Raw genomic sequence first — 27,890 nt, forward strand, 5'->3', positions numbered from 1 at the left:
GTTTTTTTTTTTTTTGGGGTAGGGAGGCACAATGCAAAGACCACGTAGAATTTTTTAACAGAATTATCTCTATCTAACCAGAATTTATTCATATGTGAACCATGTTTTTTTTTAAATAAAAGGGCATAGAACACAAACAAGTGGAAAGTAACTAAAACTATAAATACAAAAGTAAACACATTTATTTAAATAAAATCAACAGACTGGGCTATACCCAGAGAGCTGCAGAGTCCATGGGGTAGTAGGGGGGAAAATCAGAATCAGAAATACTTTATTGATCCCCGAGGGGAAACTCTTTTGTTACAGCAGCTCACTGTCACGTCAGTGCACACAGGAATAGAAGCACTAAGCAAAAAATATAATACACCATAATACAGGTCAGAAAATAAATTAAGTACCAAGTGGGTATAAGTATAAAATAAAATATGTGTGAAGTACAAAGTGAGTTTACCGGTTGATGATAATAATACGGCATAAGGTAATAGTGCATGAACTGCCAAGTTAAGTGTAGCTTATTAAGATTATAATGAGAAAAAGGGGATAAAGGGTGCGATTGTAGGAATGAGGAAGAGCAGAGGTGGTAAGTGTTATGGCAGCATATGTTATTTTGTTAGTTTATGTAAGTTAATTTATGTACATAAGTTACGTAGCTTACATAGCTAAGTTACTTACTGTCACATGACTAACTGTGACTTAATAATATAACTTATTAGTTTAACCAAAACCATGATCTTTTCCTAAACCTAACCAAGTAGTTTTGGGTTAAGTGCTTTGAACTGGACCGCAAGGACAGAAAAAAACACCTTAAACAACAACCGATACACCTGTGCTTGCTAATGGAAATTATGCATATGATACGAATACACTTGGATATCTGTCGTCCAGTCAGGACTTGCAGGCCTCATACGAGTGCTACGGTTTCACAGGCTGTTGTGGAAACACACACACACATACACACACACACAAAGGAAAATTTCAATCTGGGTCATGCATCCAGACATCCAGAAAAATTATGTGCAGTACAGAAAATACTCGATTACACCCCATCACAAATATTTTTTGATATGCCAGTGTGAAAATTGCCTTCTTTTTCTGTTTAGTCCAAAAGCTTGACATTACCATCTCCCCAAGTGCTTTCTGTTTTAGCACTCTGGCTAATTAGATGGGTGATAGGAGTGGCACTATCACTCCTCAAACACAACCCCCCATCCCGCTTAAAAGTTGCCACCTGAGGAATTATTTAAGATAAAAGACAGTATGGAAAAAAATATTCTCCCCTGACAGATATTATCATTACAACCGTTTATGGAAAGTGCTAACTTACTTTTTTCCCTTCCTCTCTCTTTCTCTCTCCATCTGTGCCACTCACTCTGTCTCTGTTTCTCTGTCTGTCTCCCAATGGATAGAAAAAGGAAAGGAGAGAGAAAGGAGGAATGGAAGAGTGAGTGAGCTAGCTCAATTGGAGTGAGTGCACTGCTAAGTCTGGCTACACTACAAAGGTTAGCAGATCTGACTGTCAATAGTGTCTTGTGGGTGGGAGGAGAAGGAGACATGGAGGTGAGGTGGTGGAGGGATGTGGGGGGTGGTTGCTTTGAGAGAAAGAGATACTTTGATATTTCGGAATGTTAGAAGGGTGAATGTGGAGAACTGGAGGTTGGGGATCTAATTACCGGGCCATAATTGGGGGCTGGGGAATAGGTTGCCGTCCTCTCAACTCGCTGCAGATCAATTATGTTAAGAGAACATCTGTAAGTAGAGCTTAATGAGGTCCATTAGAGCAACATGCGCTGCCTTCCCTAACGGTGCTTGTCAGCTTCTTGGATGAGCTGGAGTGTGCTGCTGACTGGGGACCTGGTGGAGAGGTTTAAATAGGAGAGGAGGCACGACTCTCTGCCGCTTTTCCCTGCCAGAGAACCAGAGACACACAGACAGACAGAGGAGGGAGAAGGTGAGGAAGCAGCAAGGGGGAGAGAGACGCCTGGTGTGCCTGGTCCGGGACGCTCAGAGCCGCGGGGGGAGCCGAGGTTAGGGTGATCTGACATCCCAACAACTTGAGCAGAGAACCGACTGTTCTCTAACTCATGTTGCCAGGTTTTCTTTAGACAATCTGGAGTTGAACAAGCTCTAAGAAAGTTGCCTTGTGGACACTTTGATTCAAAGTCTAGAGAACAGAGAAGATAAGAAGACCCTGAGCATTTGTTTTGGGCATCTCTGACTGTACTCCAAGGTATGTGTGTTTCTGGGTTGTGAAATTAATGCTCTCCGCAGAGCGAGGGCAGCGTGTAAAGTGTTGGGCGCTCTCCGCAAAAAGACATAAACACAGCCAGCATACAGCTGCTGAGGACATACCATCAAAATGTATTTGACTTCTCCCCAAACAGACTTCATCCTCTGTTAGTCAGTGGTTAAACGAAGCCGCCGCCGGTGTTGAAGATGTGCTGTCGGGTTTTGATGCAGATCCCCGCTGTCATTTTATGTCTTCATTAGAGACAGGGGTGGAGGGTTGGGGTCAGGTACAACAGGTACAAACATAACAAGCTTCTCCTCTGTCCGTTTGTGCATATATAAGGGATATATATATGGAGGTGCGTGTTTCCTCTGGATGAAGAGGTTTGATCCGCGGCGTGTGACGTTCTCCTCCATCCTCCACCTTCACCGCTGCCTGCTGTCTCCATCTTCCATTCATTCAGAGGATGAATAACTTGCGGAACGCGGTGAGTGAAAGGAGGGTGGAAGGGCACCGGGAGAGAGGTGGCAGCCTCATACACTACACACACTCTGCAGCGAATTGCATGATTACCAAGATAGGCCGCCTTGAAATAATTCAATCCATGACAAAACCTAATTACTGGCAGGTAATACCCTGTCAGCTTTAATGCGTCTCATCACTCATAGTGGCGCAGAGAGCATTTTATGACCCATCTCATTATCGCTGCATTTTAGGCTGGAGCCGCATGCCAACTATTGACTTGCGTCTCCTCCTCCTACAGCCCCCCCTCCTAGAATATTTGAGGGAATAACTTACACTTGTCAGGCTGTGTGTTGGAACACTGTGTGGTGTGTATGCAATAGGGATGCGTGAGGTGGTGGTGGGGAGGCTGAGGTGTGGGGGTTCTGTGCCCTAACTTGGGCCTCATCATGGCCTCATCCAGTCCAAACCGGGCCGCTAATTGATGCGGACTGGCGTAATAACAAGGCGAAGAATAATTCCATCCTTTAATTACAGGAATTATTTAAATAAAGACTGTGGAGAGGCGATAATCAGTCCGGGCGACCACAGCGGAGCCCGGGACCTCACATGAGCCTGCGTGTGCGCGCGTGGAGAAAGAATTCCAGAGAAGAGGAATCAATGACCTCAGCGAAGATTGATTTAATTGCCCATATTAGATCTGCTTCCTCTTTATTTGCAGTCTATTTTTTTTTTTTAAAACACCATGGTAACCAAAAATACATGTCAATGAACAAATGGTAGACAGACACTCTTTGTACTCTTTTGTACACAGACTAATTGTTTTAAGGTTAATTAATTATGACTCCTAATTAACTTGACAGTCCTATTTGAGTAGCCTAGTTAAATCTAACACATTGAACCATCGGTCTAACCGCATGACTGAAATAAAATCATGATTTATATCATGTCATGACGCGGGTGATTGGTTCTCATGTCCTTTTTGAAAAGCTGCTGTTTTGACTGGTGTTTGGCCTAAAATCACCTCTATATACAACTTCAAACGGACTTGACTGTAAATCCATTTAACATTAACACTCTCGGGATTTGGACACTGGTGTTGTTAAACTTTAGATCTGAATAATCTCTGGTGTGACAAAGGTCAGGTGTCAGAATGAACGTAATAATGGGACCCTGAAGGCAGCATTAAGTCCACCTCAAATTAAAGAAATTCCGGTAACAACTTGTCCTGACGACAACTGTTCTGCGCGCACCTCTAACCAAACCTACCTGTATTTCTGTCTATAATGTAATGAGCGCCGTGCGTCTGCGCGCACACGCGGCTCAAAGATTGGAGGACGTTGAAAAAGGGGGTGTTCCGGGGGCGCGCACGTGATGCATGCTCTCCGTTATAGTGGAGCGGCTAGTAATAAGTGAATGACCTTATCGTGCCGATGTAATGTCTCACCGGTGAGGGATTGGGGGTTTGGACATAATAAAGCTTGACTTCTCCCGTCTCTCGCCACTCAGTCGCTGATGCATGGGACGCCGGCCTGAGCCCCGCACATATGCTCCACGGGGGCGGATGAACACCTGTAGCTGGGTAGTATCCTACAAACTGTTCGTTGTGATCCATGTGGAGCTCATTATTTCCATCCTGAAGATCAGTGCGGTACCACGATGCAAGTTTGGTGAACTTTTTCTGCTCAGAGGGGATCTGTAGCTAGAATCCGCTGCTGGAGTTTAGGTTCTGCATAACTTATTGAGAAAGGTGAGTGAGCTGGAGACAAGTTATGTTACTTGGCATTTTTGTTACAAAGATTGTTGTTTCAAGGTTGAAATAAAAAAAAATCGTGAGTGCAGAGCTATGAAATTAAAATACAGGGCCTATATGAGTGAAAACTGAGAGTTTTGGAAGAGCAGGTTAAATGTACTGGTGGTGATGCTGGGAGACCGGACTGAGGGAACCGTCCCACTTGTCGTTATGTGTGCACGATGCCTGTGGCACGTCAAAGCGCTGATTAGCGAAACAGAGTGCAGCACGAGCTGCTGTGTTAGGTGGCCAGAAGGATTAGATGGTCGCTGCGCCGCGGAGGGGAAGCATCTCTTTGTCGTCCTGTCATTCACTGCCTGCATCTCTCTGCACATGCAGCTCCAGTCGTCGATAAACGAGCTCTCACACGCCGTGTGACGCCCGACAGCAGCGAACAGCTTGCTCTAGCTTCTCCGCCTGCGTTTTGTTGGCCGGTGTCCCCCCTTCTTTTCATTCCTCTCTGGTCGCCGTGCTGGATTGTTCCCCCCTAACAAAGCCTGATCCCAGCCTGCCTGCAGACAGCTGCTCTCCGGACCAGGCGGCTCCGGGTTGCATGGTGGTGCTTCGGATGCTTCAGCGGTTCAACAAATGCAGAAAAGGGAGAAAAGTTTCGGTAAGATGCTTACTTTGCGCTTCGGCTTGTATGAACGACACGGTTCATGTGTGTTTTGTGTGCTCTGCGACGACAAGTTACAGCGTCTCTGCGTCGAAGGCGACATTTCCAGATCTGACCTGCTGCTGCTCTTACCTGATATGGATCAGGATATGGATATCTCTGATAACCTTTCATTAAGACATTAAAGAGATATGCTCTTATGTTAGCGATCATACAGCAGATATGCGCACGCGTTCATAACGGCTCCAGTGTTATGTGCTGCATGGCAAATTGAGTCTGTGTTAAATCAGTTATTGGCCTTTACCAGCACTCCGCTGCCATGACAACAGTAATTAAACTGATAGGGTGAAATGTCAGCATCTCTTTGCCGAACAGCTGGGACTGAAATAGCAGGCTATTCTCCGCTCCATCCCTCCGTCATCCTCCATCCGCCCTGGGCTTAGATGCATACATGTGGCCGGGGACGCGCAGCAGCAGCCGCCTGGAAGCCCAGAGAGTGGAAATGAGGAAAGGGAGGATATGAGCCAGCGCGCAAAACTGATATCATTAGGGCTCCGAGCAGCTGTGATTTCTTTTCCATTATTGAAAATGAAGCTTTTGTGAGGCGCGAAGTGGTCAAATTCCTGCTATGCTTCTCCCCCGAGTTGATTGCGCCGTAAATGAGGAGTGGAAACTCTTCCATCTTTTGGTTTGGTAATGAGTAGCGGGGACTTTGTAGTGTTAACGAGGCTGGACGGATCAATGCCGCTGAACAGACGCAGCGGATCGCAGCCGGTCGAGCAGCCGTGCGCCCTGCTCTCTAAATGCAGCCAATTAACAAATCAACAGCCCCAACGCACTGTAGCTGAGCCGCTCACAGGACTGCAACCTGTCTGATATTGTCTTTGCAAATTATTTCTTACTTATGTATATATATATATATATATATATATATATATATATATATATATATATATATATATATATATTCGTTTGTATAGAATGTGTGGCAGGTGAGGAAGAATTGTCTTTATGTGTAGTGACAGCTTTTTCAATGAAAGGACCATACCAGTGTTTTGCATTTTTTAAGCCCATTTAATACAACTCAGGTAGGTTTTCCTTACTGTCATTGAAACTTAGTTTTAAAACAGTTTCTTCCTACTGTCAAGGTAGCCACCAGTTTATTCATTTACAACATTAAATTGCAACTTGCAAAAACTTGAAACCTTCTTGAGGTAGATAGATCCATCCCAGTGAACATCAGGTTCGAGTTAGTGGTGCATGGTCAGTACAGCCTGTTCAAATCAGTCTGTGCTTACAACTGCATTCAGACACAACAATAATAGGTGGCAGATCTTCGCTGAGGTGGAACAACTTTCAAGTTCCTGCAGTTAATTGCAGTGAAATTAATGGAACCACTGCCTTCCAGGAACGAAGAAAGAAAACATCCAAAAAAGTAAAACACTACAACATCATTTAACAGATGGTCAGCTATGATTAGGTTATTAGCAAATGGGCTAAACATTAAAAACTGTTTTCCTACTTGGAAATGGTACAGACTGAGAGATTCAGTAAATTAATTTGTATATTGACATGTTTAAAATGGTAAAAAGTTTCAGTAACCTATTTCAAAATGACAAAGGCTAAAACTATACCTTAAGAAACATTGTGTGTGTGTGTGTGTGTGTGTGAGTGAGTGCTTGTGTGTGGTGAATGGGGGACAAAGGGGAGTGGGGGTGTGCCTCTCCTCAGGGAATGGTAGGAGAATACTAATTCCAGCCTGGTGCGAGGCCACATTGCCCCCCCCCAGTAGGCCAACAAAGGCTCTCCACAGTCAGCACAGGCCAAACAATACGGCCGCTGCAAAGCTCCTCGCCTGTAGCCACTCCCCCTTTAAACACAGAGGAGGTCAACGTAAAAAAAAAGTGTCCAGGAAGAAATGTGAAACTGTGGCTTTGTGTCTGTGTGGGCTGCTTGTTGGTCTCAACATTTAAACAGTACTGCTGTTACTGTTGTTTTGTAGTGATCTTACTGGCCACAGCCCAGTCTGCTGACCACTAAACAGCCTGCATTCCCTTCTTCTTTTGCCTTACTTCTTATTTGTCACAGGCAGTCTATTGCTGTTATTCTACAGGGACTAGTGACGTCCATATACTCACGGCTACATTATTATTTATTAGGGTTATTTCCCATAGTAATACTATGAATGTCTGTTTTCTTAATGTAACAATAACATTACCTCCACACCTGTTTTGTTAAGCTTTAGTTAAACATATAAGTCAAACATTTTAGTTAAGGCCAGATCAATGCAGGGCTCTCCTCAGACTATTTTCCATACAAAGTGGAGTGCAGTGAGTGTTATAATGTGTTTCTTTCTTCATAGACAAAAGACTACATTCTCCTTTCTGAGTAATGTGCTAATCAGTGAAGTCCCCTGTTTCAGTCTTTGTATTTCCATGAGCATTAAACATGTAGTGATTTCTAGTATGCATACTAACATTTTCTTAATTTTAAGTACACTTTAGTATGCTTAACATTTTTAGTACACTTAATTTTGTTATATTTTGGCACAGCTGTGAAGACACCACAAACTCAAAACCTGCTCAAAATTAGTGTTTAGTTTTGAATTAAGGCACAGCCAAACTGTGGCTTATGAACGCCACTGCCAGTAAAGCTTGTTTGTTTTGTTTTCTAAGATCTTCCTGAAGCTGTCTCATCGCTTATAAATTTACTTTTTGAGTATACTCAATTTTGTCTTCTTTCCAGTGTGAACACTACATACTCAAAACCTTCTGATAATTGTGTAGTCTGAAATTGGGACACAGTTCTGCATACTCTTGGCCCTTCATGTAACATGATTTTCAACCCACAGTTTAAGATTTCAATCCATGTTTTTGTACATATGAGTGACAAAAAGATGACATTTATTTTCACTCTTAACATGTTGAAAATGTCAATACAGTGTATGATACCTAATTTGCTGTTTAGCAGTCCAGGTGAAAATCTCAATTTAGAAATATAGGAATGTTGTAGTCTATGAAAGTTAATTTTCACTTATCTTATTTCATTTTAGTCTTATTTAAAATGTTTGTTAAATCCACAAATACTTATACCACCACTGCTGATAGATTGAGGAGCACATTGAAAACAAGTGAGAAACTGTATTTTGCTATCCTTGACAATTCAGCTTACATGTATCTGTCCATTTATCCATCATTTCAGTTTTCTTGTCGACTAAAAACATTTGCCTCCTCCTCAGTCAGTGCGCCGGTGTTCAATGAGTGTTTGAAGCCTCTCTCTGTGCTTCTCCCAGGTATACAAATGCTCTCCGTACAGCCGGACACCAAGCCAAAAGGCTGTGCCGGCTGCAACCGGAAGATCAAGGACCGCTACCTGCTGAAGGCCCTCGATAAGTACTGGCATGAGGACTGCCTCAAGTGTGCCTGCTGTGACTGCAGGTTGGGCGAGGTGGGCTCCACGCTCTATACCAAAGCCAACCTCATCCTGTGCCGGAGAGACTACCTACGGTAAGACAGCCGACGTCTTCACAGCATCTGTGTGTCAACAACCACTGCATACCATCCAGATAACACACAGTCTGGTCACAGTGTGTACAGGGGTGTTAGAGAGATTACTCATTGAAAAACACTTTACACACATTTAGAGCTCCCTTTTATTTTATGGAATGGAGCACTGTCAGATTTTTATTTACAAGAAGGCTTTCTTTGGGTTTTGGCCTGTGACCTTGTTTTAAATGGTAAATGGACTGTACTTGTATAGCACCTTTTTAGTCTTCCGATCACTCAAAGCGCTTCACACTACATATCACATTCACCCCATTCACACACATTCATACACTGATGGCAGGTGCCAACTGCAGTCAGTGCAAAGAAACTAACTCATTTACACACACTCACACACCGAAGGCACAGCCATCTGGAGCAATTTGGCAGTATCTTGCAAGGACACTTCGACATGTGGGCTGGGGGAAGCCGGGATCAGTTAGCTGACCTTCCGATTAGTGGACGACCCGCTCTACCTTGAAGCCACAACCTCAAAATAAGGCCTCAAAATTTGTCACAACCCAGCAATTAGACAGTGGCATATTTGACATGTAAATTATGTTATAGCATTTGTTTACTATTTAAAATTTTTAGTTAGTTAAATTTGTGTATATTTTGTTGTTATCCTTTTATTGTATTATTTTTATTATTGTTTTTTGTTTATGTAGCAGACATCAATATAACTGTCTTTAGAGTCTCATGTGACACAGTTTCCATAAATTGCATTTTTGTACTGTTTCCATTTATCTGCCTCTCAAAATCTCTAATTAGCTTCAAACATGGTTGTTATGGCACCTTTTTTCAGGATAACCAGGGATGTTTGAAAAAGAAGAAACATTTGGTATGAATAGTTGCAATCAAGATTTTAATGGATTATATACATGCATAATTTAGGTTTGTCTTGAAAAATCCAACTTTAAAATATGACAGCTCATTGCACGACATTAATCCAACAAATCAGCAAAATCTGTGAGGTTTTTAATGAAACTGATAGCAACTATGAACTATGAAACAATATCAGCATAAGTAATAAATAACAGAGGTGAAAATTGATAAAGTGCAACAACAAACATTTACTCAAAGTAACTTTTACTCAGCTTCATTCCAGTCAAGCCATGTCACTAACCTTTCTGACTTTGTAGGGGTCAAGGGTTCACATCAAGAATGTTATTCTCAAAAGAAAGCATCACAAGCAATAAATAACATAGGCAACTATTTTAATTTACAATAACAATAACAAACTCTTTATATCCTCTTCCCTATTTCAGGAGAGTGGGACTTGATGTTCCACTAGCAAAATGCAAGGAATCGTTACAGCCAATCAAGATAGCTCAATTTGCTTCTAAGGACAGCACTATGGATATGTTGATTGACAGAGAGATACACCTATCAGTTGAAGCATAAGCCTAACTTACAGTGGTTGGAACAGCAGCATTTTATTGTGACTGATAGGATTACTGTGACCTCATGTCTGTCCCATTCTCGTGAATGCACAGTACGGCTTTCCTCGATCTCGTCCATTCTGCCTTTCACTTCATGCCTCATTGTGAATTTCAAGCGTCATCGGAACCCCCTCATGCTCTCTTTCTCTCCATTCTCTTCTCTCCCTCTTTGCACTGACAATCACACACAAACATATTGTATGCAACTAGAAAATGACATATAATCTGATAATAAATAAGGCAAACAAACATAAATAAATGTAAGAGGAGGTTGGGGAGAATCCACATTTGATAACAGTATATAAATACATCGCTTAGTAATGTGAAATCATTGTGGAGTCCACTGCAATGAATGTGGGCAATATGAGTATCTGACTTGGCATTATAACTATGTGGTCTTGACTACCTGTCCACTTTCTCACCTGGTTCTTGCTCTCTCTCTCTATCTGTGTGTGTTGACTCCATCTTACTCTCTCTCCTTCTCTCCCTCTCTATCATCCTCTCTCCCTTTTTGTGATGTCAACCAAAAGGCAAACATAACAACCAAACAAAGTATTTATAATATAATAAGAGGTAGGGAGATGGGGGAGAATCCATATCAATTCCTAACATTATTCTAATTGAATATTGGGTTGCTGTGGGCAATGTAGTCAGGTAATAGGATAATTTTGACCTTACTCTTTCACCTGGTTGTTTTGCTGAGAAAGAAAATAATGTATATCCATCTATGGAAAAACAGACATTTCTTTAGGATCATATATGAAATTGAAAAAGGGCTTTAGCATAGCCAACGTCTTTACTGCCTCTGCAAATTCATGCTGCATCTTAAACAGAACAAAACAGAGAAAGATGTGTATGGTTCCAATGCTTCAATTCACTGTCCATAAATGTACTGTAAATATACCATGATGCCCAATTCTATCAGAATAAGAAACATTGTGACTACTTTAACTAAAATAATAAAATGCATCAGTTAGCTCGTTAGCTGGCAAGTGTGCAGTGCAAGCAGACTAGCTCAGAGAGCTAACAGCCGATAATCTAGCTAAGCAAGCTAGCTAGCGAACAACGTCAGCTAACGCTCTTTGACACTATTCACACCATGGAACTATAACCAGAGACTTTCTAAGTCTTAAATCAACTTTGCTCTCTATGACCCACTCAAACAACGTTAACTAACCTTAACTGTACCCACACAAGGAAGTGTAGGAAGTGTAGAATGGTGCTGATTTTCAATTTACAAGCATTTAAGCCCTCAGACAAGTTCGCAAAATCTAACTAAATGCTTAATTTGTAAATCAGGAGATCCCGTAATACAGAGAGGGTGCTGTTCTGATGGGTCAGGGAGAGAAAAAGTCACGGAACACATCAAAAATCCACAGTGCCTGGAGCATATTGGACAACGTCTAGGTGCTAGCTGTAAAAATTAAACAAAACTGTCATCACAAACAAAGCATTATGTATTTAATTTATTAATCAGAGCATTCACAATAATCACTCAAAATCAGAAGGGGAGGTGCGTAAAAACAACTATTTATGGTTTGCAGCTCTCTCTCGCTCTCGTTGACTGTCCCTTCACTTCCCACTTTCCCTTCTGTCTGTGGATTATTACAATTGGGGGAAAATGGAATTAGGGCTGAAAATTCTATTTACAACCACGAAGAGCAAGCAGGCTGAGAAACCGAACTAAGTGACGTGTTCTGTCTGTCTATATGTCTATCGATCTCCTCCACTCCGTTTCAGTACTATGGACAGCACCGCACCGCACCTTTCAAAATATTTAGAAACCAAGAAGCATTAAACCACTAGCCAGCATACAGTGCATCTACTGGTATATGTGGGTCTTGCAGATTTTGATAGTGACAAAAGAGGTGCCGGATCCAATTAAATAGGTGCCAGTCCCAATCTGGGAGGTCCTGGATCCTCTTCCGGCAGAAATTTAGGTGTGTTTGAGCACCCCTAAAAAGAGTCTAAAATCGCCAATGGTCTAGACAGACATGGATGTAAACTGCAACTTGACTGGTTGGCGGAGGCATACAATGGAAGGGCAGTAATTCTAGTTTTCATATATTTTGTTGTTATCTTTTAAATTCTTCTATTTCAATTATTATTTTGAAGTTTTAAGTAAATGTCAATATATCAGTCTTAAAATTATCATGTGACCCCATGTACACATGAAGCAACCCCTGGGAATAAAATTGGAACTTTTATTTGCATTTCAGCTTTGTTTTACCTGCACTGAATTGAATTTATTTGCTGGAATAGAGTCCACTCACCTGTTTATTTGCTGGAATATAGAATAGAATGTGTCACTTTTTTGATTCACGGAAATAGAGGTTAAGATCATTTTTATTTGTAGGAGTATAGTGTGTTTTGTAGTCTCGTATTACAGTTTATCAGTGTCATTATCAGTTAGCAGACATAGTTAAGTATAGTCAAGTTGGTATTGAAGGAAATGTTTATCAGAATCAGAATCAGAAATACTTTATAGATTCCCGAGGGGAAACTCTTTTGTTACACCAGCTCACTATCACGTCAGTGCACACAGGAATAGAAGTACTAAGCAAATGAAAATATAATACACTATAATACAGGCAAGATAAACAAAGTGGGTTTACCGGTTGATGATAAGTATGTACGGTATAATACAATGTAATAATATAAGTAATAAGTAATAGTGCATGTACTGTCAAGTTAAGTGTAGCTTATTAAGATGATTATGAGATGGTGGATATTGCACAGCAGTAATAGAAGTATGAATAAATATCTAAAAAAAGAGTATATTGCACAGCACTATTAAACAGAGAATATTGCACAATATTTCAAGTACTGCAGAGATGTTAATGATCAATGTCCAGTTTAGTGACTTAGGGTCATACAGACTGACACTTAGAGGGAGGAGTTAAAGAGTTTGATGGCCACAGGCAGGAATGACTTCCTGTGGGGCTCTGTGGTGCTTTTTGGGGGGATGAGTCTTTCGCTGAAGAAGATCACAGATTAGATCATGGATTGTACCGTGATCTAAACAACACAAAGGGTAGCCTCACTGCTGTAAATTAAATTACAAGCTTAGAAATTATCACTCTGTAATTTGATTGACATGTCTTTTAATACTAAATAGGTAATTTCATACCAACACTAAACTAAACTAGTCTGTAATGTTTTCTAATGCTGGAAACTGTTTACTTGTTGTTGTATCTATAATACAACTGTTTAGTTATACATGTGAGAGTACCTTCAGTTTTTATAGTCAAAAATGACCTTTAAAACCAATTTTAAAATAGGAATAGGAGGCAAGATTTTTTCCAATTCGAATGTTTTATTACACTTATTTCTCAAAAGGTATCAGATGAATCATCTCTCCTCATTGACAGATTATTTTAACATATTTTAAAATCCCAATAAGTATTTTTTTAACATGACATGTTAAGATGGAGATTATTTTCAGTCAGTGAGTACAAGATCATTTTACTCCTCAGAGCTGCCAGTGTTGTGGTGGTCATACTCAGGCCTACTGAGAGACACTCAGCCGAAGTTGTTTACATAAGAGATTCATTTTTAGTTTATGGAGGCCTGACACATGTAAAGCTTTCCACTCATGTGGGGTACACATACAATTATTTCTGTTTTACCTTCCTTCAGCTGGAAAAAGGTTTGAGACATCCAGAACATGATTTCTGAGAGACAAGATTATTAAAGTTGTCTTCTTCACTGATTCTCAACATAGTGTATATATATTGCACTTACTATAATTTACAACATCCACTACAGTTTTCATTCCTCTATGGTACTGCTGCTGACACAGGATCATTTTAGATTTTTTCCCGCCTACAAACATCCAACATTGTTTATAGACCCAATAAGTAATATTTTTGAAAAATATAAATTATAAGACATTGGACATAGGACAAAAATTAACATTTTGTGTGTTCTTTAACTGATCAGAGTTAATATATACAGTAGGTCTGTTTGATTTGTGTTTACTCAATTTTATTCGTGTAAAAAAAGCATCAGAAAATGTGAAAAAGTGCAAATAGTCAAATGTACAATTTCATGTTGCATTTTTATATTAATGGCAGCTGCTGATATACAGCACACTGTCATTAGAGCAAGGAACGTTCCAGGTGAATGTTCCACTCATGTCCACATCTCTGACTTCCTCCTGACTGTGTTGCTGTCTCACTTCAGCACAGCATTCTGGGAACATGTACAGTATCATGTAGCTAATGTATGTCAGACTGTGGGTGTATGTGTCCTGTGTGCCTGCTGCAGGCCCTGGCACAATTCATTTAATTTTAGTGGAGGTGATGAGAGAGTCGCTGTTAGGTGCAGTAGACTATCAGGCTTTCAGGACAACCTGCTGTGCCAGAGAATAACCAAAAGGTTCTGAGCTTTACTGTGGGATCATCAACCTACTCACTGACTCGGCCCGAACTCTCACACTAGCTGAGTGTGCAGTCAGGTGTTGGTGAGACACTTTTTATTATTTAGTAAAGTATATTTCCATCTACATGTTTTGATGCACATTTTGCACAACATGACTGAAAACAATTGGAGGAATGCGACAACAGTTGTAGCTCAGGTGGTAGCAAGGGTCATCCATTAATCGGAAGGCTGAAGGTTTGATACCTGGCTACCCCTGTCCACATGTCAAGGTGTCCAACACTGAACCCCAACTTGCCCCCAATGTGTGCGTGTTAGGGGTAAAATGTAAGTGGGATAAAGTGAAAACCATGCACAGTACCAACCAAGCCAAAAACCATATTGTGAGGAAAGCAGAAAAGAGAAACCATGATGTGCCACAGTTATAGGCACTCTCTTTATGATGCATGGATGGATTACTGAATGGACCAACCAGGCAACCAAGAGGTCAGGAGGCCCCTAAGCCTCTGTTTGAAGTGACTGTTAACAACAAGATAAATATTGATGAATAATAGTTATTACTGAGTATCTTGCCCAACCCCATTGCAATCTAATATTTATTCATATCATATTTTGTTTATTTCTTCCTATGTAATACAGCTGCACTCTGCATACTTTGGCTACAGTAAGCCTATCATAAAATTAGTAAACCACCTTAATGTTTGACTCTAGAGTAACTGCTTTAAGATTTCCTTCAGTGGTTGACAATGTTTTGTATAGTATCCTGTAATTTTTTTTTATAATAATTGTGTAGAGGAGTGTCAGTGTGTCAGTTTTAGTTTCCACATGCCAAACATCAAGGTGGTTTACTTTACCACAGCTGACCCAGGTGGTCAGTCTGATGTGACACGATAACACAGAGACACCTTTTACAGGTGTTTTAATATTTTGTTTGCAGTGTTCAGTTTAACTGCTTTTTAGGGGAATTTGAAATCTTCCTTATTTGAAACATCCAAGTAAACAGTAAAGGAGGGAAATAGAGTACTACATTTTTTTTGGCCTAAACCCAGCCCAAGGCCAAACTTTTAATATAGAAACTCCCTCTCTGTCTCTCCTCCTGCCCTGGTTGCTACTGTGTAGCAGACCTTCAGAATAAAAACTGTAAATGTCATCAGTGATGTGGACATTGTTTGTTCAACACCAATGCATACAGTAGCAGTGTGTCAGGGCGAGCATTTCTGTACAGGTGTGCAGGCTAAGAGGCAGACCAATTCCAACATGTTATTCTTTCATCTTCAAAGTTCAAGGTGACTGAATTGATTTGAAGCTCGCTATCACGCAAGTGGCCTGCTTGCGAATGCGCCCTGACATCTCCTCACTGCTGGCTAATGAATGGCAAATTTAGCAAACTGCAGCACTTCACATCTGATCTGCAGAGCAAAAGAAAGCCAGACTCCATCATTGAGGTAATCAATGGCTGCAACATCACAAAGCAATACAATTTTACACACACACACACACACACACATACACATGCTTTCCCTTACTCAAAAAGCAACCTCAAATATATTATTTCTTCTTATGTTTATCTCAGTCCGTCAGCCCAGGTTAGTGACAGGAGAAGAAAAAATAAGAATGACTTCACATTTAGTCCATTATTATTCATATATATATTCCATTGGCTTTAAAAGTAAATTATTTGGGCTTTCATTATACACCCCCACTCCCTTCTCCAAGTCAATCCTTTTCTGCTTATGGGGTGGCATGTTATTAGGCCTGACATAACCAGGGTTAATAGAATTCTTCAGGGGACTACATCCATGAGCGATGTGACCACCAGCAGAGAAATAATAATCCTCTATCACAACACTTGCACAAAAAACTAAGGAAAACACAAATAAAGAGTACAGTCTAGACCTGCTCTATAGGAAAAGTGCAATGAGATAACTTCAGTTATGAATTGGCGCTATATAAATAAAATTGAATTGAAAATATGGGGAGAAAAAATCAAATGTGATGTACAGAAAGGAATTTGTGTTTGTGTGTAACCAAGCAATCCCTTCATAAACTTGTGACTGCAAACATAATTACAGGCAGTGGCAGCTGGCCAATAGAGGGCGCTAGGGCGCTGCCCTCCTTGAGCCACAAAAAACATTAATAATAATGATAATAATAATAATAAAACATTTAAGAAATTGTCTATTTGTGTGTTTGAAATATGGAATGCACCCAGTAATATGTGTAAAATATGATCGAAAATCATCTATGCAACATATGCTTTTCCTACATGTCCCCCCTGCCTGTCTGCATGTCTCAGCAGCTCTGGGGTAATGGAGAAATTGCCCACAGGAGGCACGTCTGAGAAGCAGTTTAGCCAAAGGTATGACATCAAATCAGTGTCCTCAAATCTAATCTGAAAAGGGTGAATATTTTATCGCTGCAAGCAAGCCACTGCAAGTAGGTCTAGTAGGTCAGGACCTCTACAGGCTCCAATTTAACTACATGACAATGGCGAGCATGACCAAGTCCCAACCCTAACGGCGCGGACACACAGGACGCGGAAGCATCACGAAGCGCTGCTCGCTTCCTTTCAGCACCCATGATAACCATTTGGGCTGTTCATATAGAGCGTGGTTGGCTCGCGCTCAGCGGCAATAGTTTCGGGGTCTGATCTATTTTCCGCGTGCCACGAGCAAATCTGGCAAAAAAACACACTGATAATCTATCATAAACGATATACATTGATATTATATATGATATAAATGATCAGATTCTGATATATAATATCCCATTCTTGCCAACCCTTTTGATTTCTCTGCCCCTCTCCCCGCTGTTCTCCTTTTAACTTCATTGTTGCAAAGAAGCGACGCCCCGCAGAAACACATGCAAAGCTTTAAGTTATAAATTCATGAGGATATTATAAAGATCAGCTCTTTATTGTGATTAGAAAAGAGCAGAGGAGCAGAATAGCTTGTTGATTATGGAGAAATGCGCTTCTGGTCTGAACAGCCACGCTACTGCTCACAGGAGAAATTACCTAGTGTGGTGCTTCCGCCTCCAATGTGTCCCCAGCGTAATATGGTAAAATCTCTCCTCCCCAAGATCCGTTTCAGAGGAGAACTTTGGCGGAGAAACTACAGGTGAAAGGGCTGGGCCCAGATCAACCTGACCTCGCATTCAGACAGCAGGTTAGCGAGAAAGGGAAACTGTGTGTGTGTGAGGCTTCTCTCATAGCTGGTACACCAGAAAGGCCTGGCTGGCTTGATGCAGTCATGCTAATGCTTTATTTTGCTTTCCGTGGTTTTTTTAAACAACGTGGACGGATCCAGCATGGTCAAGATTTAACTTAACACCATATAACTCAAATTAGTTTCACATGTCAATCTTAAGGTAATAAGGTTAAATGAAGTTAAACTAACATTGACATAGAATAGGAAATAAAGAGTAAGATAAACTCCTCTTACCAGAACTGCTGGCACGTCAAAGACGGTACAAACGATCTGTTCAATGCTGTCAGTGCTAAAGGATTACATTCTGGAGGAAGTAAAGAGCGCTGATTTCATCACCATTCAAGCAGACGAGAAGACTGACATTTCCATCCACTGCCAGCTTGTGCTAAGCTACATCGACGCCAACAGTAACATCCTACTGCAGTATGTCGAGGTCATTACCATATGTTGACACCATCACTAAGGCGCTTCTAATGGACAATGAATAACCAGGTATCAGGCACATGTAGTCAAACTTTTACTGGTAGTGTACATTTGTTCATGTTCTGCCTCAGTATGGTGTTTTTGTGCGATAGTTGACATTTTAAAACAAATCCCAAATAATTCCATGTGTGAGACATCAATTGATATTTACAAGATTGTGTATGTTATTATTTTGGGTATTTCCTTCTGTTAACTGTCTTGTTTTGGTTATCAGGGACCCCACAATTTATTTTTGAGTATAATTAAATTTAAGTCACTTGTGAGAGAGTTTTGAAGCAGAAGTTTGCTGGAGTTTACTATCTCTAATCCTCAGAGCACTTGACCCTCATGCTTATGTCCAAGTGTCTGAAAAGCAACTTAACACTGCTAATTGCACTTCATGTTTACTTATCCTGATCTTTACCTCCCTATTGGTTTCCCCAACAAAACAAGGTCCATAGGGGCATCTCAATAAATAAACATTTTCTATTACATGTTTTATATTATGCTGAATTCGGTGTGGGTGACCAAAATAAGATGTACTGACACGTTTGTCAAGGCGTCACTTACTACTTTAATTTTAAATTGGAATAAAATAATTGTCAAATATTTAACTGCAAAGTAGTAATTCCTTTTTCATACCTTCAGTTTTTTGCATTAAATCATACTGCGATGTTTGCTGAAATTGATTGGATGTGGCACAGCCCTACCTAGAAAATTTTCCACCAGCTGCCACTGATTACAGGTATTATCTCCTAAAACTTGATTTGTGCTTTGCTCTCTCTGAATATGGAGAAATGCAGTGGAGAACATTTTATCAACAAATGATCCCTTTGAAACCAAAGCTTCCATTGATGATACTGGTAATAGTGCGACGCCACTGTTTATGCTGATGTGTGATTTTCACAGTACAGAGCAATAATGTTTGAAAACCCAGAGGAAGGAGGAGAGCAGACAGACTGACACATTTAAGTTAAAAAACACTGACAAAATGAAGACTGCGGCACACTAGCCTGCTGAGTGCCACCACACACACACAACACTAGCGCTGGTTTCAAGGCCGGGTGCAGGCGTGAAAAAGCTGTTGGGCATCAGTTAATGGAAAACTGTAAATTCCAAGCATCCATTTTAAACACAGCACCAGGAGAACACTTATTTATTTATCTATCTATTCATTCATTTTTTTAATCCAACTTCAATTTTCCTCTACAGTGGTTTTACTAAGATTGTAAATGCAAGCAAACTCACAGAGCCGTCAACATGGCTGGATTTATTAATTTTTTGGTAAGCTGGCTATCAGTGAGAGATAACCAACATGTAGAGCATGGTTCAGTGTAATAACTGTAATAACATTTTTTCCTCCTTCAGAATCAACTTTGTAGTCCACAGCCACCTTGTATAACTGTGTATGTAAATTTAAATGAAAAATGTTTTTCTTTTTCATGTCACATTGGGCTTATGGCGCATTGTCAGTTTGTATGTTGGAATCAGGCGTGACTGTGACATCAAGTCAAGCTTTATCTCCAGGGACCAGCAGTGAGTGAACAGAAAAGGTTCAGGCTGTTTGACACTCATCTATTCTTTTCAGAAATCTCATTTAGATACATTCTTCATTATTAACATGTAGCAAAATATAGTTTTCTTAGCTCAGACACACATGTTCCAATGAAGTGTTTAAGGCCATGATCCAGATTCTGAATTGTTCACCATTTTAAGATCCACTCTACTGATTTATAGGTCCATCCAGTAAGGCTTTAGATCATGGCCCGCAACATACAGCTTAATTCTTCCCAATTTACAGTGTAATTTTTTTTTTACTAATGGTGTACCAGCACAGTACTTACTGATAAATACATGTAGGTACAAGTGAACAATGTGGGAACTTATACTATAAATACTATATAAGAATTTATATGGTAGGTATGTTTTAACTAACCAATGCCTATTCTGTTATTACAGTATGTACAGTATGACCATTACTGAGCAACAAAGCTAGACTTTTGAGGGAAGATGGGCTAATGAGTTCTATGTAGCATTTTATAAATCTGCTGAGATTTAGCCTATAAAATTATCATATACTACTTTCCTACACATGAGGGCTACAGATGATAACAACGTGAGGATAGGCAAACTACATAGTTCCTAAATAACTACGGGGTTCATTTGTGTTTTTACTTTGGAACGAACAGAGGTCCAGGAAAAAGAGTATTGCCAGGAACACACTGTAGGCCTATAGCTTATATGTTACTGTATACATATACAGTATATGTATGTACTGTTGTAAAGTTGGCCTACTTCAAGGTTCAAGGTGCATTTATTTGTCATTCTACAACACAAGGCTGCACAATGAAATTAAAGTTGTAGCCCCCTTCATGCTACACACACAGAACATATATACAAATATTTAAAATTAGAATAGAATAAAACTAAAAACAATATATACAGTTACTTATATACATATATTATACAAAGGTAGTTAAAACCAGCATAACAGAAAGTTCCATGTCATTTATTTATGGTGGAGTGTGGAGGATGAGGTGGAGTTGAGGAGTCTCACAGCCTGAGGAAAGAAGCTGCGCTGCAGTTTGGGTACCAATGATGTTCTAGGCGATTTTAATCACCCGCTGCAGAGCCCTCCTGTCCTGGGCTGTGCACATCCCATGCCAGTTTGTAATGTTTCCAGCCAGGATGCTTTCTATTCCTCCCCTGTAAAAGTTAACAAGAACTTGGCATGGGAATTTTTCCTTCATAAAAGTTAGAATAATGGATTTACTAAGTTTGAAGAGGAGGCAACTTTAGAATAGGGAACCTGTGTGGGTTAATAAGTGTCAAACTACTAGTGAATTAGTTATGAGCAAGACCTCACTTTAGAATGGGGAACATATTCTGAGTTAGAAAGACTTCATTTAGTTATTTGGACACTATTAACACTTGTAATTTTGTGTTTTGTTACATAAGAATAGAGCATATTCATCAAGTGTTATTAACTTACAAGGCCGGAATTCATGTACAACAACTATCTTACTTACTATCAATAAGCAGTACCGTTCTCATTCCCAGGTCGTCAGATACCAACGTTTTGTCACGCATCTTGGTGTCCCATCCAGACGCACAATGTACCCTTTAGTATGAGATGCACCAGGCTTTCAATTAACTCCAATGTAAAACTATCTGCGGCAATATTAGACACTCAGAGGAACTGCTCCGGCCGTCTATTCACTCCAATATTAACCTGACTGCGCTATAAGACACTGTGAGCATCAGTCCGATTGGAGAACCAAAGACCTCAGTATTTTCCTCACTGTAAATTCCCATGTTAAGGTTGTCTTTCAATGATATCCTCAACATTTCTCAACAAAAAAACACAAAAGGGTCCTTGATAATTCAACAATAAGATGTTAATGTTACGGCTATCAGTTTAGATTATTTCTCCTTCGATTCTAAGAAATAAAGTTTTTTGTTGTCAGTTTTGGATAGCGGAAGGCTAAGCTATATTACCCATGATCCTCAGCCACCACTGCAAGAGGAATCAAGCTCACTGCTAAACCTGATGAACACTTTGAAATGTCTCATCTCATGTCTCATAGACTTATTCGAGAAAGATGAAAACTGAAGCAAGCTGAGTAGGATTAGCAACATTGCATACCCAGAAAAACTTGAACAGCTTATCCAAGGCACAGGTTAGACTGTCATCATGCAGTGGAATGGCGAGCTTGTCACTTCTGGCAACAATGACGAACTGGCATGCTTGGCTGGTCACCTTGCCGATGCACACTAGCTTTGGCTGATGGGTCTGCTGATGGGTCCTCAAGGATCCCTCATCGCTGTTACAAAGAGAGGGGCTGGTCCCATGCTTGAGAAAAGAAAAACATACTAACAAACTTCTTCAACACTGGTTTCAAACACAAAACATTCCAAATATTGAATGTGCTTCACAAACAGTAAATTACATTTCAGATGATCGGCAAAAATCAAGGAGCTGACATCAGATGTCAGTGTTAGACAATGCAACCTCTGTAATTCTTTAGCTTTAAACAACATACTGGTACAAAGCCCAGTAGGTATGACATAGCTGACTTCATTCTGCATCAGGTTGCTGCTGCTGCACCCCTGAAGCTGTTGTTGGAAGCAGGTGTCTGTGAACCTGCAGCATACTGTGGCACAGCTCATCTATTTGAAAACAGCACAAGGGAAGGGTTTTACAAATGCAAAATTATTACATTTAGTGGATATTTTAATTAATAAAGTACCCTATTATACACTAATCAATCACACAATTTTGCATAAAAACTAGGCTAGCAAAGGATGCATAAACGTAGATGTGCGCATGCGCCAACGTGCATCCTGCCTGTTGCCGTAGCTCCGTCTTGATATTGATATCTATTCATACCTCTATTACTGCTGTGCAATATCCTCCGTCTCATTATAAATAAGCTACACTTACTTGGCAGTTCATGCACTATTACTTTATACCATATTATTATCATCAACCGGTAAACCCACTTTGTACTTCACACTTATTTTATTTTATACTTATACCCACTTGGTATGTAATTTATTTTCTGACCTGTATTATAGTGTATTATATATATTTTTTGCTTAGTACTTTTATTCCTGTGTGCACAGACGTGACATTGAGCTGCTGTAGCAAAAGAGTTTCCCCTCGGGGATCAGTATTTCTGATTCTGATTCTGATAAACTGAAAACTATTTAGCATCATTCTGGTTTCCAGTCTGATCCAACAAGGAGGACACAACAACCTTCTCCAAAATGGCAATTTGCTTCAGTTTTGGGATAATGGACGGCTCCCATTTCCGGAGGAACATCTCTGCATTCTCATCGAACAGTCTTCCAAACTCTAAATCTAGCTAATATAGGAAACAGCAGTCACAAGTACATCTAAAATGATTACTTTCATGTTACATTATTGACAATTTTCAAGTTCCACTTTAACCACAAAGTTCATCAGTGAATACCAGTGAGTAAGAGTCTTACCTGGCTGGAGACCATCACATTCAGCGAATGGAAGAGTGTGGTTAACAATTTAGCCAAATGCACTTTATCTGCTGTGGCGGAGTAACTCTAGAGCAAAACAAATTATAAAATGACAAGCCCTTGACTGATTGACAATACATAAAGTATTATATGTACAGTCAGGAAGTCATCCTATGGAGTTTTCAAATTCACTTGTGCTCAGACCTTAACAAAAAAGGGAACTGCAATCTAGACCTTATATCAAAAGAATGAGTATCTACAAATTACAATCCATGTTTCTCTACAAGGTTACTGATGCTTATTTTGACAAGCTTCTTTCTGCTGCTGGTGGACAGCATGCCTTTCTGCTGATGTTCAGTCAGTATGTCTGAAGCCTTCTTTTCCAAGCATTTTCCAAGAGATTTCAGTTGCACAGCCAGTTCCTTCTACAAAACACAAGAACAAACAAACCCCTCAGTGACCTGGAACAGGGTGTGTACACTTCTATATCAAAACATCAGTTTCTTCACAAGTGAAATATGTCAGCTAAAATTTGCTAATGTAATAAAATATATAGCTTATACAGTATGGAAATCCCTCAAAGTGGTCACCTTTTTCATTTTCATTTTCAGCATGTGGAGCTTGAAACTCCACAAACTCCAACAGGATCACAATGGAGACCTTGGAACTTGTCAAAGTCATTAAAATTTGTGCTTTTGTCACAGTCAATGTAGTCTTTGAAGTCATTGTTATACTGTTGAAACCTTTCTAATTGCACTGGATGTGAAAACTCTGAGTGACAGGCCTGCAAAAGCTGTGAGGCACTGTTAACACTAAAACGTTTCAGTGCCATCTTTATCCAGTTTGTAGCATACAAGGCATAGGCCCGTTTCAAGATGGCTATTTTGACATGTCATTGCAGAGTAAAAACAGATGTAAGCAGTAAGATTAGTTATGGCCCCTGTCCATTTAGGTGTGCCACAGCTATTCCATTGAGTGATGACACATGGTCAAAAGTACTGGCAAATGTTGCCACTTCTAATTTTATAATGGTTAATATTTTGTCTGGCTCACTTAAAATATATTTCACACACTAATAATCATATCCAGTAACATGGAAAATCATTCTAATTATGTTACATACCAAAAATAGTTAAGTTATTGCCTTAGGAAGTAAGAATTAGTAATGTACGCTACAAAATGGCACCAACATGTGTGTCAGCAGAACTGGCCAAAACCAGAACATACTTCGACAAAATGAATCATGTTAACGTTACCCCATTAATCTCAATAGGCTTTAATATTTCATGGTGACTTTACCATTGGCTAAGTTCATTGCTCATCTTTTATTTTCACTAACTAGCTATCATAGCTATTTAGCCAGCTTGCTAACTCAACAAATGCATTATTATGAAGTCACGTTGTTGTTATGGGTTTCTGTCAGAACAACATGACTTGGCTAATGTTAACATTAGCTAGACAGCTACATTAGGAGCAAGGTTATATGTAAGAATGTTAGTTTACAAACATTTCAAAATTAACTAATCAACAGAATGTACTGAAATAACAATTACAATAACAGACATAATGTCAAAGACGTCTGTGCATTGTGTTGCAGTTATTTACTTAAGTTAGCAAGTTAACCAGCTAGCAAGTGGGCAAGTGGTACTGTAATGTAACGTTAACGGTTAAAGCTCACTGCCAGAGCCGCAAGTCTGGGCCACCAACGTCACCGTTTCAGTGCTAGCTAACGTTTCAACTGTCACACAGCGGCCTTTACAGCCACAAACATTATGTGATGTTAGTTTCTAACATCACACAGCTGTGAATGAATCACATTAAATACACAATAACATAATTTTTTCTTGTCCTTCAGCACTGCTGCTCCTGCCCTCAGTCACTCACATCGTCCGTTTGTATCTGCCTGAGGCGCAGGGATAAACCTACCGACGGCAGACACGCAATGTGATTGGGCAGTAGTGAAACACATTTGGATGTGTTGAAGAGGATGTAGAATGCAACACATTTATTGCAAAAATTAACACAAAATGTGTTAACAAACAAACAAAGGACTTTCACCCAGAAGACCGAGGTTCATATCCTGTGTGAAACCAAAAGTCAACGTTGGCTTATTTAAAGTTTTAAGTTACTTACGTAACTTACGTTAGTTGCGTAACTTACCTAACGTACTTATTTTAATCCAAACCATGATCTTTTCCTAAACCTAACCAAACTGTGACCGTTTCACAACGTTAACCACGTGTTTAACGATTTACGTTATTAGAGGATAAGAACAAACTACCTATGTGGTCATATGGGTTGGAGGACTTTTTGCATCTTTATAATGTGTGTAGACAAGCACATATATAAGTCTCTACCGAGTTAATTTATATACTGGGATTTGTACAACAGACTGTTTTAGGGGTACAGTGGCCCAATTAAATTTTATTTATATAGCCCCAATTCATAACAGAAGTTATCTCATTGCACTTTTCCTATAGAGCAGGCCTATACTCTTTTTAATATTATTTACACCCAACAATTCCTACCAAGAGCAACTTGGCAACAGTGGCAAGGGAAAAACTTCTTTTTAAGGCAGAAACCTCAAGCAGGACCAGACTCAGGATGGGCAGCCATCTGCCTTAACCGGTTGGGTTGGGTGAGAGAGGGAGAGAGAGAAGGAGGAAAGTGCATACAGTAGCACAATGCAAATTCAACATAGAATTTAAAAATAATAATAATGTAATTGAAGTGGTAATATTAATGACTTAACAATAGTAATAATTATGATACTAGAGAAGCAGTTTCTGAAGAATTTGCAGTGTGAATGCTGACTGTTGAATGATACATGTTGAATTATACCAATAATTTATGAAACGTGGAATGTTTTAAGGTTTGTTGAAAAAGCTGACGCTAAACTGAATTGCTGGCTTTAAAATTTTAATAATACGAATAATGTATGAAAGATGTGGAATATTTTAAGGTTTGTTGAAAACGCTTGTACTAAACTGAATTGCTGGCTTTAAAATTTGAATAATACCAATTAAGTATGAAAGACTGTGGACTATTTTAAGGTTTGTTAACCCATGGGGACAAAAATTGAGAACCCCACGGATAGAGACTGGTTTTTGAGGGTTAAGACTTGGTTTTTAGGGTACATGTTACAATTAGGTTATGGTCAGGGTTAGGATAAGGGTTAAGGTTAGGCATTTAGTTGTGATGGTTAAGGTTAGGGTAAGGGGCTAGGGAAAGTATTATGTCAATGACTGTCCCCCACAGAGATAGTGAAACAAGCATGGGTGTGTGTTCATTTCTGTATCTGTCTATAGATTTACAGTAAGTGTGGAGCAATAATTGATGTTCCATATACATATAGCTCCTACCTAGAAGTTTGATAATGTTCTATCTGATAACTTCTTTGCAATGGACATCATGTAAGATGAGGTGTCCATAAACAATGCTAAATGCATTAACTTGAGAATCTCCACACTACCTTCCATTCCAAATAGACATATGGTTCAGAAGGAATGGAAGAAGAGGTAATGCAAAAGTATTGTGAGGTAATGCAAAAGTATTGCAAGAGAACGCAAACTTTATTGTGAGGGAATGCAAAACATATTGCGAGGAAAATGCAACGCAAAATATCCATTTACTTCAGAGAGTTTGAGCTACCATTGTTGTGTATGTGGAACTTTATTACAGTTTTATCAATGGTTAGGCAAATCTCTAAGTCATAGCCATTCCCGATCAATTTGCATGTTTTGATGTATTTTTTGTGTATGTGATGCCAAAAGCGGGAGGAGTAGCGACCCGAAATTCCAGGCGGAAGCAGAATAAGAAATAAGTATGACGAATATTAATTAGTGTGCAAATGTGCTTTGCACATCAGGCACACTAAATAAATGTATTACCTGATAATAAGGAATTGCAATAATCCAGCCTTGAAGTAACAAAGGCATTTACTAGTTTTTCTGCATCATTTTGAGACAGGATGTGCCTGATTGTTGCAATATTACATAAGTTAAAAAAGGCAGTCCTTTAAGTTTGTTTTATGTGGGAGTTAAAGGACATATCCTGACCAAAGATAACTCAGAGATTTTTTATGGTGATGCTGGAGGCTGGAAGATAATGAGTTTCGGAGGTGTTTGGGGCCAAGTACAATAACTTCAGTTTTGTCAGTTTAACATCAGAAAATTGCAGGTCTGCATGTAGTATATAATGTGAATAGAATTGGTCCATTCACACAACCTTGTGGAACTACATGACTAACTTTGGCATGCACGGAGGATTTATCATTAACATGTACAAACTGAGATCGATTTACACCAGCTTAGTGAGGTTGCTTTAATGCCAATTAAATGTTCCAGTTTCTGTAATAGGATGTGATGGTCAATGGTGTCAAATGCAGCACTCCAACAAGATCCAACAAGAAAAGTACAAAGACAAGTCCTGCCCATTCAGTCATACTGTTGTCTATGGAAGTGAGTCAACTTCAATCACTCAGTTGAAAGCTAACTATGAAAGTCGCATATCTTGTCATATTTGTGTATAAAACAACACGACGATGTTTGGTTGTTAAATGGCAAAGACACAATGTGGAAAATAAGCCTTACCCTTACTTGTAAATGACAGAATAGTGCAAATTAAGTCAATTAAGTCAAAACAGCCATGAGTCGGAGATAACTGAAAAAATTGTCTCTAGACTGGACTTGACACTGGACTCAAGTACTACAGCACTGCTCAAAATACACAGCTGTTCAGGAAGTAAAATTACCACCTTGATT

At 39.7% G+C, this 27,890-nt stretch overlaps 1 protein-coding gene across 5 annotated transcripts in view; it reads left to right on the forward strand.

Moving 5' to 3' along the window:
* The first annotated feature begins 1,844 nt into the window (after positions 1–1,844).
* Positions 1,845–27,890, forward strand: part of lmo3 (LIM domain only 3) — a 62,469-nt gene continuing 36,423 nt past the window's right edge. Inside the window, exons 1-3 of one of the 5 annotated variants that reach the window (XM_044186581.1) lie at positions 1,845–2,227; positions 2,570–2,714; positions 8,390–8,603. In XM_044186581.1, the coding sequence (XP_044042516.1) occupies positions 8,398–8,603 (206 nt within the window). In that variant the 5' untranslated portion in view covers positions 1,845–2,227; positions 2,570–2,714; positions 8,390–8,397. Of the gene's footprint in view, positions 2,228–2,569; positions 2,715–4,090; positions 4,440–4,564; positions 5,095–8,389; positions 8,604–27,890 lie in introns of those variants that run through there. The other 4 variants (XM_044186580.1, XM_044186579.1, XM_044186582.1 and 1 more) reach the window with 4 other exon arrangements.

The sequence above is a fragment of the Siniperca chuatsi genome, linkage group LG23 (assembly GCF_020085105.1).
Source record: "Siniperca chuatsi isolate FFG_IHB_CAS linkage group LG23, ASM2008510v1, whole genome shotgun sequence".
NCBI lineage: Eukaryota > Metazoa > Chordata > Actinopteri > Centrarchiformes > Sinipercidae > Siniperca > Siniperca chuatsi.